Source organism: Eleginops maclovinus, chromosome 24, assembly GCF_036324505.1.
Source record: "Eleginops maclovinus isolate JMC-PN-2008 ecotype Puerto Natales chromosome 24, JC_Emac_rtc_rv5, whole genome shotgun sequence".
Lineage (NCBI taxonomy): Eukaryota > Metazoa > Chordata > Actinopteri > Perciformes > Eleginopidae > Eleginops > Eleginops maclovinus.
The window spans coordinates 4,406,351-4,422,967 of record NC_086372.1 but is presented as its reverse complement, the minus strand read 5'-3'; the positions used below and the strand labels follow the sequence as shown (position 1 = coordinate 4,422,967).

Genomic DNA, 16,617 nt, shown 5'->3' with positions numbered 1-16,617 from the left:
GTGTGTGTGTGTGTGTGTGTGTGTGTGTGTGTGTGTGTGTGTCTGTGTGTGTGTGTGTGTGTGTGTGTGTGTGTGTCTGTGTGTCTGTGTGTGTGTGTATGTGTGTGTGTGAGATGGGTGACAGGTGGGAGTGTGTCACACAGGTTCAAGGTGTTTTTGTTGTAACAAGCAGCTCAGACAGCTGCGGGGTCCGCTGAGCTCTGACTGATTAGAGGAATAACTCCATTACCGCCGCCACTTTGCAACTTCCTGAATCTTCAAAATGTCGTCCACCCACACAAAAAGAAATGGCCTTTAAAGCCTTTACAATTCTCCGCCTTAGCCTCGAATATGATTTGATCCTTTCCAAAAACTCAGGTTTCAGATTTGCATGTTATTTCCTCAGAAACTCTGCAGTATTAGGCCGCAGCTGGATCCCTGATATAAGCCCTGCGAAGAATAATCATAACCATAAATCAGTGCGCTGCTTCCTGTGTGTCTGCCTCTTCTCAATGATTATGGGAACCGCAGTGAGAGGGCAGACTCAACTCCTGTTCCTGGGGTGGTCTCTCCAAAGGAATATTTCACCCTAATATGAGTGGGATTTGTTCATTTGAAAATCATGTGAGAACTCAAATGAAACAATCGTGTCTAAGTTTAGTTTCAAATAACTTAGGGGGAGGAAATATTGCTTCGATGCAATAGTAATGCTCCTTTTGACACACTAGCTGTCATGTGTGTTTACATATTTGTGATGTCAGAGATGATCTGCATCTTCGTCTAATTCCCATATCGTATTATTTTGAAGGGAAGATGTTGCTTGATGTGGAAGAGAAGAAATGATTGAATATGCAGATGATATGTTGATATAGGCATTTTGCAAACATGATCATATATGTATTGTCATTGTTATTATTCAGTAAAAAAGGTATTACAGAAGGAAGTTTAGATATGTATTTGTATACGTTTATAAGTAATATAATACTGCCATAAAAACAATACAATTTTCACCATGTTTTCAGAAACCAAAAGGTCACGGAATCAGGATATGGATGAGGAAATGAAGAAAAATGTGGCCTTTAAGGATATGTATTATACAGTTCATATACCTTCCCCAGTTCATTATTTATTTTTCATATTGCAATATTCTGAATGGTATGTTGATATGTGCAAATAAGGCTGAATAATGCTTATTGTTGGAGAATTTAGGATACATCTACAGACAACAATAGTGATATCGACGCCTAAATGCACATTTTAAATGACATCATTCCACTTCTCTGAACCAAACATGTAAGCAAGAAGCACTTTTGCCAACAGATGTATGATCTAATGTGAGTTTCAGAACACAACCACCATGTCTTCTACCGAGAAACACAATGACTACAGCGAGCGTCATCCCTCTGCCTGAAATGACCATCCTCTGGTGACTGCACCACCCGTCTGCACCTCCCTACATCAGCTGTGGGATGTAATTGCAGCAGGCACAAACAAAACAGCCTTGGAGGGGTCCTTCATGTCTTTGGCCGAGGGCCTTGCGGACCGAGGGAGGGGGGGTGACGCAGACCAACGAGTGTAGACCATCTCCACTTCTCCGTCTGTGGAGCAATTAGGGTGGTGGGCTGTGTGTGTCCGTGGGCTCCAGCTGTCAGGAGGCCTCTGTCTCCTGGTCCTGACATGTCTCCGATACACCCCGCTGTGAGTCTCTCTGTGTCACACACACTCCACGGACCCGGCCGGAGCCCACGGCGAGCTGTCCGTCATATCACACACACACAGACACACACACACTCTCTCTCTCTCTCTCTCTCTCTCTCTCTCTCTCTCTCTCTCTCTCTCTCTCTCTCTCTCTCAGACACATACACACACATGCTGAGTTTCACTGATATGGTCCTTCTGGCTCTATGGTACTTCTCCCTCACTCTCAGTGTGTGTGTTTGTGTGTGTGTGTGTGTGTGTGTGTGTGTGTGTGTGTGTGTGTGTGTGTGTGTGTGTGTGTGTGTGTGTGTGTGTGTGTGTGTGTGGCAATAAGCATGGCGGTGGCTGCGGGCCACGGCTAGTCATCCGTGCTTCCCCTTATCGTTTTAATCACCTCGTTAGGCGCAGCTAGTCCCCACACTCACTGCCCACTGCACCCCCACCCTCCCACCCCCCCTCCGGAGCCCGGCCCTCATGACCCGGCGCTGGTGCTGCCACCGGGCACAGGAGGGCATGATGGGAAGGGGGCAGGAAGGAAGGAGGAAGAGAGGAGAGGAGAAACTTCTGAGTAACAAGTTTTCTTCTGCAGTCAGGAAATGTAAGTATGTACTCATTAAGACACCTTGCTTTACAGGCTGTTTTACTCTTGCTGCACCACACGTCAGTGCACTCTACCTGCATTGTGTTTATTTGACAGCTATACTGAAAAGTGTTGTGTTTAATTTACCAGAACTTCCTTTTTCTTTATTCTCTTGTATTTTCTTTTTCTCTCTCCATGGACTCGCAGCAGTGCAATGACAATAACATGAAATCAAATATGAAAAAGGTTGGACTTACATTTTTACTGTAGATCTTTGACAGCCCAGAACAGATTTAGGGGGCTGCTGCAAATGCTAACCCTTAAAATGGGGCTTGATTTAGTCACTTTTAGTCTTTTCTAATAGCTGAAATAGTGCAATAGTGTATGTATTGTTTGTATTTTTATCCCTAATTTGATTGTATCTTATGTTTTAAATGTCACACGACAATGACATATGTTCCTGTCAAAATGCATCTTTTATTATTTACACATTTTGGGGAAAATTGGAATGATAACCCGTCAGTCATCATGGGAATAAGAAAGCAAATATAAAGGTTGTTTGTAATCTTAGACATCATGACAAATCTAAAACTGATGCTTTCTAAATCACTCTTTCAACAACAATTTAATGTTTGAGACTTTTGCTATCAGTGTCTTAAAGCCAACGGGACTCAAAGTTAAGCTGCCTGACTTTTCCAGTGATGTTGAATTACCCTCTTGGGGAAAATAATCCCTTATTTTATCTTATCTAATCTTATCTTAAATGACAATATAATGTAGAAGAATAAGGAGCCTTTAGATGGACTTCTGCCTTTTTATCAGATCAAAATCTCCCTTTCCCTTATCTGCATTTAATTTTCCAATCACCACTGAAAACCTGTGCACTTCTTTATTTTTCTCCCCATCTTTTATCCTGCACACATCTCTGCTTTCCCTTTGCCCACTGTACTCCCACGGGAGGGAGAGCCTGAGGGCTGAGGGGCGTGAGGAGGGAGGGAGGCAGGGAGGGAGGTGTGTGTTTGTGAGGGAGAGAAAAAGAGAGAGAGAGAGAGAGGGGGCGGCGTCAGACAATACCATTCCTCAAATATATTCCGTCCCTGAAGTGAGCCTTTATTAGCCGGGATCGTTTGGATCTTATCTCACATATGACACTGTGTGGAAGAAAGGCTGGAGGAAGAGCCAGAGAGAGAGAGGGGGATTATCTGTGAGCTGCATCCGATCCTCTGCACCCTGACACGGGAGAGCCTTGCTTATCTCCCCCCTTCATCCCCATCTTCCACAGGCGGAGGGACGAGTTCTCCACTATCTCTCCTTTTGTCTCTGGATCACACGGGCTGACTGATCCTTCACATCACTGTTATTATTGTTTTTCTGATCATCACATTTTTTGTTGTGCAGGAGCATTCACCCTGCTTGACTTCTGACCCAAGTTTCCAGGGTGACAAAGTCCAGCTAGATTCTCCTTCTTTTATCTCGGAGAGACTGAAGGTGCATCTGTTGAACATCTGATGGTTGTGTCTGTGGAATATGACTTAATTTGGAGTTGAAGCTCCGCTAAAGAGCGCTTTTTAACTTCGTTTCCGGAAGATTTTTGCCTCCCAAATATTTGTCAAGGTGAGTCTCAATTTTTTGGTGGATTTTTTCCACATGAAAGTGTGTTTTTTAAATGTTCTACATGATGTTTTATTCTCATGTGCTGCCAAGGTCTATATTTTTACTTTCCTGGTTTTTTAAACCCCAAACCTCCATTAGTTCCATGTCCAGCAGATGTCAACATTATTTTTCCCTCTTTGCCTCCATGCTGTCAAGTCACTCTGGCCTCAGCCAAGCAGATGTGTTCATCACACTGTGACAGATGGCACATTCTGATTATGTTAATTCACCAAAAAGGGACTTTCTCCTTCTAAAAAATGATCACAACTTACGAGATTCTTTATTGTAAGGATTATAAAACAAAAACGAATCATTTGAAACAAAAAAAATGACACTTTCAAATGTGAGTTCCTAATTAATCGGCTTCTTTTAAGGCCTTAGGCTTTGATAAATTATCCATTATACGAATTGTTGTATGCATTTATTATTTATGGAGTTTAATGTTATTATGCAACGAACGTAGTCTGCTTTTGGATTTATGGGGGGTCCTGGCACTCAGACAAGTACCCGTTGTGGCATCGCTGGGGCCTCGGGGTGGCAGAAACACTAAAGACAATTACATTTAATCGACATTTTTGTCATTATTGAAGATGTACCGAGGAGGCTCGTAATTTAAAATTTAGAAATATTTTAAAGACACATTTTTGGAGAAAATATTATTAAATGTTTAATGTTTGTTTTGTCCACAGTTTCTTACGGAGGAGTGACCGCCAACACAGAGAATAAAGATGATGCTCAGTCCGGACCAGGCGGAGACCGACCTCTCCTGGACTCAGTCCGACCCAGAGTCCATCCTCAACAGCCTCAAGTCTGCCGGCTGCACCTCTGACGAGCCCACGGAGGGCGAGGAGAGGGTCAGATGCAGATCCGACCAGCCCCTGAGCCGGGAGGAGAAGAGGAGGCGGAGGAGGGCCACGGCCAAGTACCGCTCGGCCCACGCCACCAGAGAGAGGATCCGGGTGGAGGCGTTTAACGTGGCCTTCGCGGAGCTGAGGAAATTACTCCCCACCTTGCCCCCGGACAAAAAACTCTCCAAGATCGAAATCCTCAGACTGGCTATATGCTACATCTCCTATCTCAATCACGTGCTGGATGTTTAAAAGTGACCCCCACGCCCCCCATGAGACAGAAATGCTTTGGTTTGAGCTGAAGACTCAAGCGCGTAAATGCTGGGCGTCAGTTGGGTATGGCAAGGTTGGCTGATGAGGGGCACTGATATCCGATATTTTTGTAGCCTTTCATTTTTTGCACAAATGACCTTAAAATGTGTCGAAAAGTGAAAAGTGATTCCTGCATCGACAACTCTCAAGTAGAAAATGTGTTTAAAAACAGAATAAATGTTCAAATAATGGAGGAAAATATCGAATAAACTGACTGTTAAAATGTATCGGTTCTGTGCTGCAAATGCAGGGACTTAAATTCAATATTTAGGTTTGAATTACAACATTATCAGCTAACTTAAAACACTAATAGAAATCTCTGAAATATTCCCCTCTTGTCCCCGGATGCTGGGACTTTGCCATACCTGCCAGTTGACTGAGTTGCCCCCCAGTGTTGGTTATTGTGACGGCGGTGTGAAAGTTGTGGAAAAATCCTCAACTTCCAGCCCAGATCTTTGAACAAAAAGAAAAAAGCGCCGGGGCGTTTGGAGCTGTTAGATGCAATAATGAGAATTATGATTATCACCCGACCTGCAGTGGGGGGAGGATGGGCTGCAGGGGCCCCGCAGGCATTCATGTTCCCCTCCCGGAGCTGGACGGAGAAATGTGGAGGGTCATCCCTAATATCAAGAATTTGGTTTTGAAATGATATTAGTTAAATCCTAATGTCATGAATATATTTAAAACAGTCCTGCCCTCACTGTTAAAATCCGAGGTCTAATAAAAAACACATTTTCACATCGAAAGAAAGGATGTAAACGAGATAGCTGCTTTAGATCTAGTTTAGATGATGTTTTCCGTAAAGGAAGAAAAAAAAATGCGTAAGTGCCACTTATGACATATAAAATTGTGACCTTAATCATTTTTTAAAAGTGTATGGAATTATTTATTTAATTGTGTTTATATTTAAGGCTTATTTATTTATGTTGATATCATAGGCTGGCGTCTTTTTGTATAAATGTATATTGTTTGTTGCTTCTATATTTTAGGCTGTGAAATTTAACTTGGAAAGTGATGGTGTTACTAATGGCCCCTTCTGTTGATGGCATCATTTATTCGTTGGATATATGTTTGATGTCATTTTATTTATTTTAATGTCACGTCTGTTGCCTATCAATAGCAACGATAAGCACTTCAAGATGGGGTCCAATGGCCCCATAAATGTCTATTTCCCTACACTGTTGTGTTGCTCGAAGAATAAGAAACGGGCTGCTTAAATTTGCAATTTTAACATGTCAGAAAATGTAAGAATGATTATGTCAAACAGTTTCCAGGGTCATCAGAAGCAACCCTCTTTTTTGCTGTTACCAAAAAATAACACTGATCATTTTGAAAAAATAGTCTGAATTTATTCTCCTCAATGTTTTGATGTCATATTTTGTTTATTTATTTATTTGTGTCTGCTTTGTATTACGAAAATCCAATAAGTCATTTTATAGTGAAGGAAAAAAACAAACATATCCTCTATCCAAAGATTTTGTGTCTCTTCAGGGTTGTGTAGGCTACTTGTTGCTTTATGCAGATCTTTTGTAGTAGAGGTGTCTGTGACAGCTGGTTTCTAATGAACAAACTTTCATATTTTCCGCTTTTATTTTTAATTAAAACGGAAATACTTGAAATTCCTCTCCTGCTTTGAAATATTTTCAAAAAATCGTTACAAATGTTTTTGAAATGTGTGGAAAAAATAGAGACAGCCTGGAATATTCAGCTGATTGGCATGATGGATACGGAGCAGGATGACGTAAGGCTCGTGCTCATTGACGCGCGTGCGGGTGCTAAATCAGTTCAACGTAGCCTACTGTACACACACACAATGCATGGGAAAATAAGAGCAAACCAATTTGTCACACATGCAAGCACACACACACACACCCCCCCCCCACACACACACATCCTACTGTACAAACAAAAAATTCAAGAGTGCAAACCAATACAGATATAGAAAATTCATCGTGCACACGCAGAGATTTCTCTCTTTCTCTCTCTCTATCTCTCTCTCTCTCACACACACACACACACACACACACACACACACACACACACACACACACACACACACACACACACACACACACACACACACACACACACACACACACACACACACACACACACAGTGGTCAGCAGCTAAAGGCAGTGGTAGCCTCCATGTGTGCTCCTGGCTGAAAGGCTCTCTCCTCCCCAGAGAGGGGGCAGGTGTTACTCCAGACGAGCCAAGACAACCAAATTACTGGCCGTCTGGCACCTCCCGTGGGAAACCCGGGAAGAGAGGAGGGATGGGAGAGATGGAAATTTATGAGCAAGCAAGCGCCGAGATGTAATATTGCCAAATGGTATGAACAAAAAGATCCAAATATTTATATTCATCTGTGATATATAACGCCCATTCCCATCGATCGGGCTATAAAAAGGGTGTAGTTGAGTTACAGAGCAGGAGATGAGGAGGACGTGTGAATGCTTTTATCGGAGCCACATTAGATTATTATGATTTTTGTTTTGCACAAGCATTGGTTGGCCCTTTGGGAATCAAACCCTTCACCCAGGAAATGCCACAGTTAAGCTGTACCAATTGAGGATCAAAATGCATATGTCAAATGATCTATCTATCTATCTATCTATCTATCTATCTATCTATCTATCTATCTATCTATCTATCTATCTATCTATCTATCTATCTATCTATCTATCTATCTATCTATCTATCTATCTATCTATCTATCTATCTATCTATCTATCTATCTATCTCTCTATCTCTCTATCTCAGGTGGCAGCTGCAGTGAGATTTTAGTGAATCCGTGTTGCCTGTTCCAAATCTTTTTATTTGTGGAGACCGAAGGTTGCATGAAATGTACTTTGCTTTTCAGCTCAAGGGCCCCCTGTGTCTCATTTTTTTTCCATTTGGCATCTGTCAGTTTGTCAGTCATGCACTTTGTTTTACCTTCAGCTGCACCCACACGGACCCAGGAGGTTTGTATGGGGTCAAGGCTGCCGTTACAAGTCCGGTTGACATGTTTGGAAACTAACTTTGAGGCAACACTCTGTAACTTTGATAGAAGATATAGCACAACGGTTCCTCTTACTAATGAAAAGATGCGTTCATTTGAAGTAAAACACACTTTTGTTTATTGCAATACAACCATGGGCTTTGCTGCTTCAGCATTAGTCGGTCAGGTATGTCCAATAGCTTGTGGTGGCTAATGTTAGCCAACTTTTAGCTTCACTGTATGCTTCACTTCCACAGTTCAAAAGCACCTTTTCTGCAGTTGCAACTGCTCCCTAAAAGAATCCCTCTAAAGGTGTAAATGTGTCAGTGTTGTGTTAACAGCTTATTACTGGGGCTCCAAAGCAGCACGCTTGGGGCCTGATTTAAAGCAATAGACTGAGAGAAATGTTGGGAAATATCACCCTGTTACATGTAATGCTACACTGGTCACTGTTAGCAAATGTCTGCCTTCGGTCATTCATACAAATGGACTGTTGGTGTTAATTCGGCCCAAACAGCCAATACACCAACTGTTCAGACGTTAGCTTTAGGCGGGCTAGCAACGGGTGCTCCGACTGTGTGTTTGTGTTTAGCCCTTGCTTGAACTCAGAATGCAGAAACTACTTCTCTTTTCCGTTATTTCTTTCCAGTTTCTCGCCTTTCTTTTTCTTTGTATGTTTTTGATGCAAACGCATAAACAGACACATTTTTGACTCACACAGTTGCATATGTGTGTCATTTCGGGCAACATTGGTTGAATTTGCAGCCACCAAAGTTTTTGCAACTTCTGATTCCTGGTCTGTTCAAAGACACAGTTAAAATATGTCACTTAGCAGAGGACTGTCACGTAAGGCACTTTGCATCACATATGAAACACTTACATTTAGATGTGTGATCATTATTTGATTTTAATTAGACAACATTCAAACCTGACTGGTCCAATACTACAGACAGATCTATCTCTGAAAAAAAGAAAAGAAGCCCAATATGTTGCATCAACAGATTGTCCTCTTCAGAACACAAAACAAGCTCTGGGATTCTGGCATGGCGTGGACATAGACTTCTGCTGCAGCTTATTGAATGGAGGAGTCCATCTGCACGTCGCCGTGAAGCACTACAAGGCCATTTGTGCTCCTCATCCCAAAAGCTTCCGTAGCATGAGTCCTCTTCAATTTATTCTTTACAAACCCCCAGAAGGGGCAGGGGAGAGGAAAGTGACAGGCGAAGCCCAAACTGCTGAGGGCGCCGAACAGCCTGGCTGACAGTGTGGCCGCTGCATGCTTGTGTGTGTGTGTGTGTGCGTGTGTGCGTGAGAAAGTACCACGTTTCACCAAAACATCCCCCCCCCACCCACCCCCACCATTATGCACTGTGGTTTTATGTAATGGTGGAGGCCAAGGAGTGACCATATGTCAGGAGGTGTGTGCAGACAGCAGGGGATTATACAGCAGCCATTATCAGCGTCAGGACATCATTTTCCTCATCATCATTCAGGTACACACACACTCACACACTCACATACCCATTTAATTCTGAGGGCTCACTAGCTCTGTGTAAATTGGACAGGGAGGAAGAGTATGACAACAAACAGCCATATGTTCACAGTACGAGAACAACACTTGGGGCTTTTGGAGCTGCCTCATTTTTTCGCCCTGGCTTTTATTCTTCACATATTATGAAAGTGTTCATGTTCAAGGGGAGAACTCCCCCGTCAATATTGCAACCCCCACCCCATCTTTTCTCTCTCATAGAGGTGTGTGTTTGTAGGTGAAGCGTGCACATCCCTAAGTGTGTGTGTAGCATGAAGGGTGCTCGTGCAGCAGAAGTACAAAGCCTGGTCCATGTGTTGAAATGCAGCCCCCGGGATGGGCCGTATTATTCCTGCCTACTTCACCAGCAGGGTCCCGGGGCTCGAGCTGGCTCGTGGCCCTTTGTCTCCAAACAGATGGAAATGGGCAGAGGAGAGGAGAAGTGGAGAATCAGAGAGAGAGGAGGGGGAGAGTAGAATGGACGGAGGATGGAGAAGGGGAGGGGAGGGAGAAAGAGTCAGTCTGTTCTCATTAAGTGCTGTATTGAAGACGACGTCCCCCCACAATGCGTCAGCAGCCGCGGATGGTCCCCCTCTCATTCAGACTCACGCTCTGACCATCTGTACCGCCGGCCTGTCATGAGGTGTGTATGCATGCATTAGGCCCCGGCACACGGCCCAATCTGGCGAGTTAAAACGCCGATATTCATTGGGTTTGAATTTGGTTAAGATCTTTTAAATCCAATTGTTGGGCCTTTGTTGTGCTCGCCTCAGCGCTTGTGAGTCACCGCGAGTCAGGACGGAGTTTATTCAACATCCTGCTGTCCCTTTTTCCTGTCAAAGGGGCCGCAGCCAAGATGTAGATTTGTAATTAAAGAAACATAAAGACATTATCTCAACTTTAATCCCCTTTTTAGTGACTCCAAAAATAATTATTTGCGTCTTTAACTTCATTTCAAAGCATTTAGTCATCATTGCAGAAAATCGTTTTCTTAATTCATCAATTAATCAGCAAATAGCAACAAATGCAAGTTAGAATAAGTGAGTTTTTGTTTGGAAAATCAGCTAGATGTTTTATTATATGAAGCTCTAGTTGCTGATTCAACTCGACTTTTGTTACTAAGCTTTTTTTATCTTAACAATTGAATTGCAAAATTTGTATTTTACTTTCCTTTTGTCTTCACACATGCTTAGCAAAAGGGAAGAACCGCTTGCACCATTTCAGGTAATATTGAACTTTATTAAAACCCAAAACATATTGCCATAACTAATCAACTTTGAGGGCCTTGAGGGTCTGGGGCCTGTTGTGGTAATCCTTGTTCTTTGTGACTTTTATTATCATAATACAGTTTATGTTGGTTGTATATCATATTTATTGTAGTATTTCTCTTTTTATAGTAGCCTACACAACAGTAGACTGGGTGTTCGTAATAGATGGAAGTTTACTATCATTTTTTAAACCTACTTTTGCTGCGGTGACATTTTGTTTGAGGCGTTCACGCACCAGTCCAGTCTCCATGTGCACCTTTATATGAAACCTATGCATTTACATATATATTTATTTTAAATGTCATTCCATATCCCACACCTTAACTATAAACGGTATACATGCACCTACTTGGATCGGCCTTTTAAAGCTTATTCATCAAACACTGAATGTAATTGGCCCCTGAACATAGGATCTCATCTGGCTGACTGTAAAGTGGCTTTTCTCTGAAAAATATCACATTCACACAGCTGTACTGAATATCTGCGTGTGTGTTGGGTGGGGGTAAGTGTGTGGGGGGTCTCATCAACTGCATCTCTTCCCACTTCATCTTCATTTTTACACAGGTTCATTTTTCTCCCCTATTTACCAAAAGCCCCTGTAAACTCATAAACTCCGTGTCTTCGGGGAGGGATCCATCCATCTTCCGGACACCAAATTGAATTGATCTCGGGGGCCCCACCTTGCCATTTCAATAGGGGCCATCTGCACGTGCTTGCTGCTTTGAATGCACGTGAAAGAGTGACACACAACGCGCGTGCCTCTGACGGTGTGGCTTGCGATGCCTTTGTAATCTGATTTCAGTGCAGCTGATTGATTCACACGCGCCTCTTTTGTTAACTAGATGCCATATTGACTTTAAAAGATCACTTCTCCTTTTTTATTGTTACTTCCAACTCTTGATTGTTTATATTGCTTTGATTTTAGGGCCACTACAAATAAGCACTTATTGCATATCAAAGCCCGGAAGTGTGATATCCCAACTAGTGCTTTAAAGTTCAGAGCAAATACATTCACTGAAAAAACTGAAACGTTGGCTTTAATGAAATGTATTATGCCAACAGATTTGACATAACTATCAGGTTAGTTGAAAGCAATAATATGAAGTTTGAATAAATAATATTAGGGTCAACTTAATATTATTTCACTGTAGTCTCATTTATAATACATTCGTCTTTAATTTGAATTAATGTGTGAAAGAACGGTCAGGATGACTTGATTTCCTTCAAGATTAAGTCATCGCAAAATGAGATGCTACTGCTGAACAATGAACTCTTTATATGCAACACACATAAACACATGATCTGTCTTTAGCTTTTATTGTTTTAACATTTGAGGTACAAAATACAGCATATTAAGTTGTAACTCATGTAATAGTGAAAGGGAGCCACATGGTGGTGCACTCTTCTCAAACTAGGATGCTTGACAGCTGCTGATTTAGATATTTTGAGAGAGTATGAGCATCGAAAATATATTAAAAAATACACATTATTAATATAGCTCCTTCCAGACAGAGTTACAAAGTGTTTTCACATAAAAACAGGACCCATTTAATGCAGACAGAAAAGGAAATTAACTCAAAACCAGCAACTAAACACATTGGTGAAAAAACACAATTAAATTATACAAACTAGGAACTTAAAAAGAGTGAGGATTAAGAAGTAAGAAGAAGTACGTTTATTTCTCTTTCAATACATGTGTATGCAGACATATGGAAATGAAATACATCCCCCCTTCCCCACGCCTTGACACAGCATCAGTGTTTATTCTTCTGTCCATGGGGAGGGAAAGGGGTCGTGTCCCAGTCATGACCTCTATTGTGTTCTGAAGGGGATGAGATATATCTCAGGGCATGTGTGTGAAGTGTGTGTGTGTTTGTTGGGGCGATGATGCAGTTCAAAGGAGGACAAAATATTGATTCATATACAGCCGTGTAATTGCTGGAGGCATCTGTTGCCTTGTGGTTTGAACTTCCATGTGTTTGGAGTGTGAATGAACTGGTGTGAGACCCCTTTTGTCTGCCAACACAATGGCAGAAACATAGAGTAATGTGAAATCAATCGGTGGGGATATATGTTTTTAATTGATTATTGGAACCTTTATTTAACGAGACACAGATGCACTATAGGAACTGGAAATGGAGTCTATTTATGCACATGCATGAGACGTTATGTTTCTGTGATCGTTTTAAAGGAAATTCATTCTTAAAGTGTGTACATTTTACAGCCCTTTTCTTATAAGTCTGATTAATAGCAAGTGTCAGCCAATCAGAGTGCAGCTTCTAGATTACTGTGGTACTCCAAACTTTATTGGACATGATTTTGCAGTGGAAAGGGAGCATTGGTTTGCTTTCCCTTTTAAGAGTCTGCTTGAAGGCATCAGTGACTTCATTGTGTCTCTGTCACTGACTGTGTCCAGGCCAGATTGTTATCTGTGCTCTGTTTTGTTCTGCTTTCAGTTAGTGAGTGTTGTATCACTGTTTACCTTGTTCGGCTTCTTGAGCTGTGACCAAAACACTCACTTTGCATGGGTAGGTGAGAGAATCTGCTCCTGTCTAAATATTTGAGAAACCTCGGTTCAAAGTATTGTGTATACTACCAGCACTTCTATTTATGTATGTATATATTTTGAGATTGGTTGTGCAGAATGTGTAACACTAAAAGGTCTTCTTTACATATAATTAAGATAAAATAAGATGCAAATAATATGTAAAACAGATAATAGTTATAAAAGTATAGATGCATCTGTAAATACAAAAAGCAGTATCCATACTATAGCATGCACCTTAACATTTTTGATGATATACCTTAACTGGTGTGCACTTGGAGAGTAACTAGTGCCCCTCTTTACCAGACCTTACTGTCATTAACCAGACCCGTTTGTAATATTGGCAGTGGCTTCACGTGTTGTAGACTCCCCCTAGCGGCATGTCTGCGCACTACAGCCCATATGCTGAGAAGCACTGCCCCCTGTGAAATTCCTGACTGCCAGGGTGATTCCTCCGGTCACTGAGGGCTGCTTCCTACTGCAGCCAGCATAGCGTGTACTCTGGGGCAAACTATTTAATAACCTCTGGATAAATGAACAACCACGGGAATGATATCTCCAGCGATAAAGGGTGAGTTATGATCCCATAACGCAGTGTCAGTCATATGTATTCTGCAGATGTGAGTGCGGGCTCAGTTGTGTGTGAAGCTCTGTCTTACGTGTTATAATGTCTTCATTCTTAAAGCCTATTAAATGTTCGTTACCGAGTCTTCCTATTTTTATTTCCACAGAACAAAGGCTGTTGCTCAATGTTAGTCTGAAAGCGTGTTTTTTTTAAGAAAGGCTGGGGAACACGCCCTAGCTGTCTTTGCTACCTGTGTGAAAGGGAACGCTTTCAACTTCATGTGAATGCCCTCAAACTGCGGTCACACCGACTGACTGGGGAAGTTAACCGTATTTGCTAATTTTTTTGCTCCAGTTTCGAGTGTGTTACATAGTCGGTGTGCCGGTGTATGGCTGCTATCTTAACCAGAAAGTCAGAGAGCCACTGCGAGACAGTGAAAAAGTCAACTATAGTGCATACGGTTGACTGGATCTGCAATACCCCCGTGGTGCACCGCAGCTCAGCTGTTAACTGTAACCTGCGGCGGCGGAGTTGACGCGGAGGGATACGTTGTAGCACTGACATTTAACCACAAAACACGGAACACCCGTTTTAAACTGCGTGCTTTGGTGTTTCAAGTAGTCTTACATGTAGGTTACTGAGGTTAGGGAGGTCATGGGAGGGCATAAGAGGGTGCTTCAGAGGCCACGGTGAAACCAGGGAGTTTCCTGCCTCTTGGTCCGCCTGTCTGACGGGTCACAGGTAGGAGCTGGGCGGGTAAACCTGCTCTGGAGCTCCACCAGACAGAGACGTGAGAGATAAAGACAGACGTGTATTCGCTCCTCTGTCTAATGAAACTCTTCCTTTTTGTTTGACTGTTAAGAATTATAAGCTAAGTAGTGTTTTGTGTAACAACTAGGCTATTAAAAGCTAGCTAACGCCATGTGAAGTTGGGTTAAACATGCTGGGCAGGTGCTCCTGTCTGGTGCTCTTAATTAAAAACCATTATTGATTTTTTTGCTAGCAGCTGGTTTCATCATTGCATATGTCCTTTTATTAACCCTCTTCTGAGGTAAATTGACAGATATGTAACTAATGTTTAAATATCGAACTTAAAGAATGTAAAGAGCCTAAGATACTATTCTCAAATACTTTGCCTTGTCTATCAAACTGTCCAAAACCAAAATATATTGTACTTACAATGTTATAATATAGAGGTAAGAAGCAAAACATCCCATTGAGAGGACATGTATATCGAAAATAATTCCATGTATCACCGATAGACTGTCAATTTACCCCAGAAAACAACAAGGGTGTTATCATTACCTGAATACACATATTTGTAACAGAATACTTATAACTAAATATCACAATTAGACTGAAAATAACTACAAGGAGACTGTGTACATTTACATAATATAACCACATATGAATAGCAGTAGGAATGCACTCTGTACCTGACATCCTTGCAGCAGTATGACATTGTCATAGCCAGCACCGACAGTAAATGGTGACAACTGTTTCTTCCTCTCTGTACATTATGCAAAGGCCTCATTATCATGAAGATGTGTATGTTCTGGATTAGCCTGAGAGTTTTGCATGGATTCTCATTCACTTTTCCGAACAGAATTTTTGGCATGACAGCTGCAGACACTATCTATGGCGATGATGACACCTGTCAGGAGCTCTCAGATGTGAGGGTGGGCTTGAGCGTGGCGTGCCACATGAGTGTGTTGCTTGCTTATCTCAACATGTACGTTAATATCAGTTATAAGCATTTAAGGTTGCAGGGTGAATCTGTTCTACACGTTGAACTTCAGTTGGACAGAGTTATTCCAGTCACATCTGTTCTGTCCGCAGTGCATAGTGCCGCATTAGCTGGTAACGCAAGATGTCAGTCAACTACAACAGCCCTTATGTTGTCATGGTGATTCTAATAAACATTATCTCCATTTCATGGAGAGGTCAACAGTCGGACGTCTTAGCCTCTGGCTTGTTCTCGGTGCTGTATTAGAAGGAGAAAAGGGGAGAAATGTTAATCTCTTGAGAGGAAATATGTCAGTTATGCTTTTCTTGCTACTGTCTGTTAACTCATGCTTATTCCACTTGCTAGATTGATTATTAGGCAGCAAAAAAAGGGTAAATATATAGAATGTAACCACACATTACAAGAAAATAAGACTCTGTGGAAACCGTAGTTATAACATCCAATTTGCATCCTCTTTTCACCCTCTGTCTGAAATCAGAGCCCAGTCCGCTCCGATTGGTTAGCTGGCCGGCTGTGTTGCGATTGATCAACTACACTTCTCTTTGTTCTGTCTGAGTAGGTCCCAAAGTATGGTCGATAACATCTCCAAAACCCAGTTGGTTTACTCACTGACTCGGGATCAGTTCATTATGGTTGCCTAGTAACACCAGCAGAAAAATGCAACAGGTAGAGGCCAAGTGTGAACGAAGCATAAGGGTGTGAGTCATCGTCAATCACACATACCTGTTATGGAGAGCAGACAGCAGTTTGTAACCAACACTGCACAGAGTTGACATGCTAATGATGGTATTTATAAGCAGATATAATAACCCAGACCTCTTTAAATGATAATGATGAATAAAAAGACGTGTGGTTCTGCTGCTGGTTCTCCGATCTGAGAGGTTAAATACCGTGACTCTCAGGAATGTTG

The 16,617-nt window shown here is 42.0% G+C and overlaps 2 protein-coding genes across 4 annotated transcripts in view; both read left to right on the top strand.

The window, feature by feature from the left end:
• The first annotated feature begins 2,196 nt into the window (after window positions 1-2,196).
• On the top strand, window positions 2,197-6,566 carry LOC134861053 (helix-loop-helix protein 2-like). Of its 2 annotated transcripts, XM_063878047.1 has the most exons (3): window positions 2,197-2,275; window positions 3,656-3,871; window positions 4,600-6,566. In XM_063878047.1, the coding sequence occupies exon 3, from the start codon at window positions 4,639-4,641 to the stop codon at window positions 5,008-5,010; it is 372 nt and encodes a 123-aa protein (XP_063734117.1). In that variant the 5' UTR covers window positions 2,197-2,275; window positions 3,656-3,871; window positions 4,600-4,638; the 3' UTR covers window positions 5,011-6,566. The 2 variants fall into 2 exon arrangements, with proteins under 2 accessions (XP_063734117.1, XP_063734116.1); XM_063878046.1 differs by lacking the exon at window positions 2,197-2,275 and having other exon boundaries at window positions 3,385-3,871.
• Window positions 6,567-13,806: 7,240 nt separating this feature from the next.
• LOC134861032 (vang-like protein 1) overlaps window positions 13,807-16,617 on the top strand; it is a 34,896-nt gene continuing 32,085 nt past the window's right edge. For both annotated transcript variants that reach the window (XM_063877998.1, XM_063877997.1), the window contains exon 1: window positions 13,807-13,966. The gene's annotated coding sequence lies outside the window, so the exon portion shown is untranslated. The remainder of the gene's footprint in view (window positions 13,967-16,617) is intronic.

Coding starts and splice junctions, on each gene's coding strand:
- LOC134861053 (XM_063878047.1), top strand. CDS start 4,639: ATGATGCTCAGTCCGGACCAGGCGGAGACCGACCTCTCCTGGACTCAG.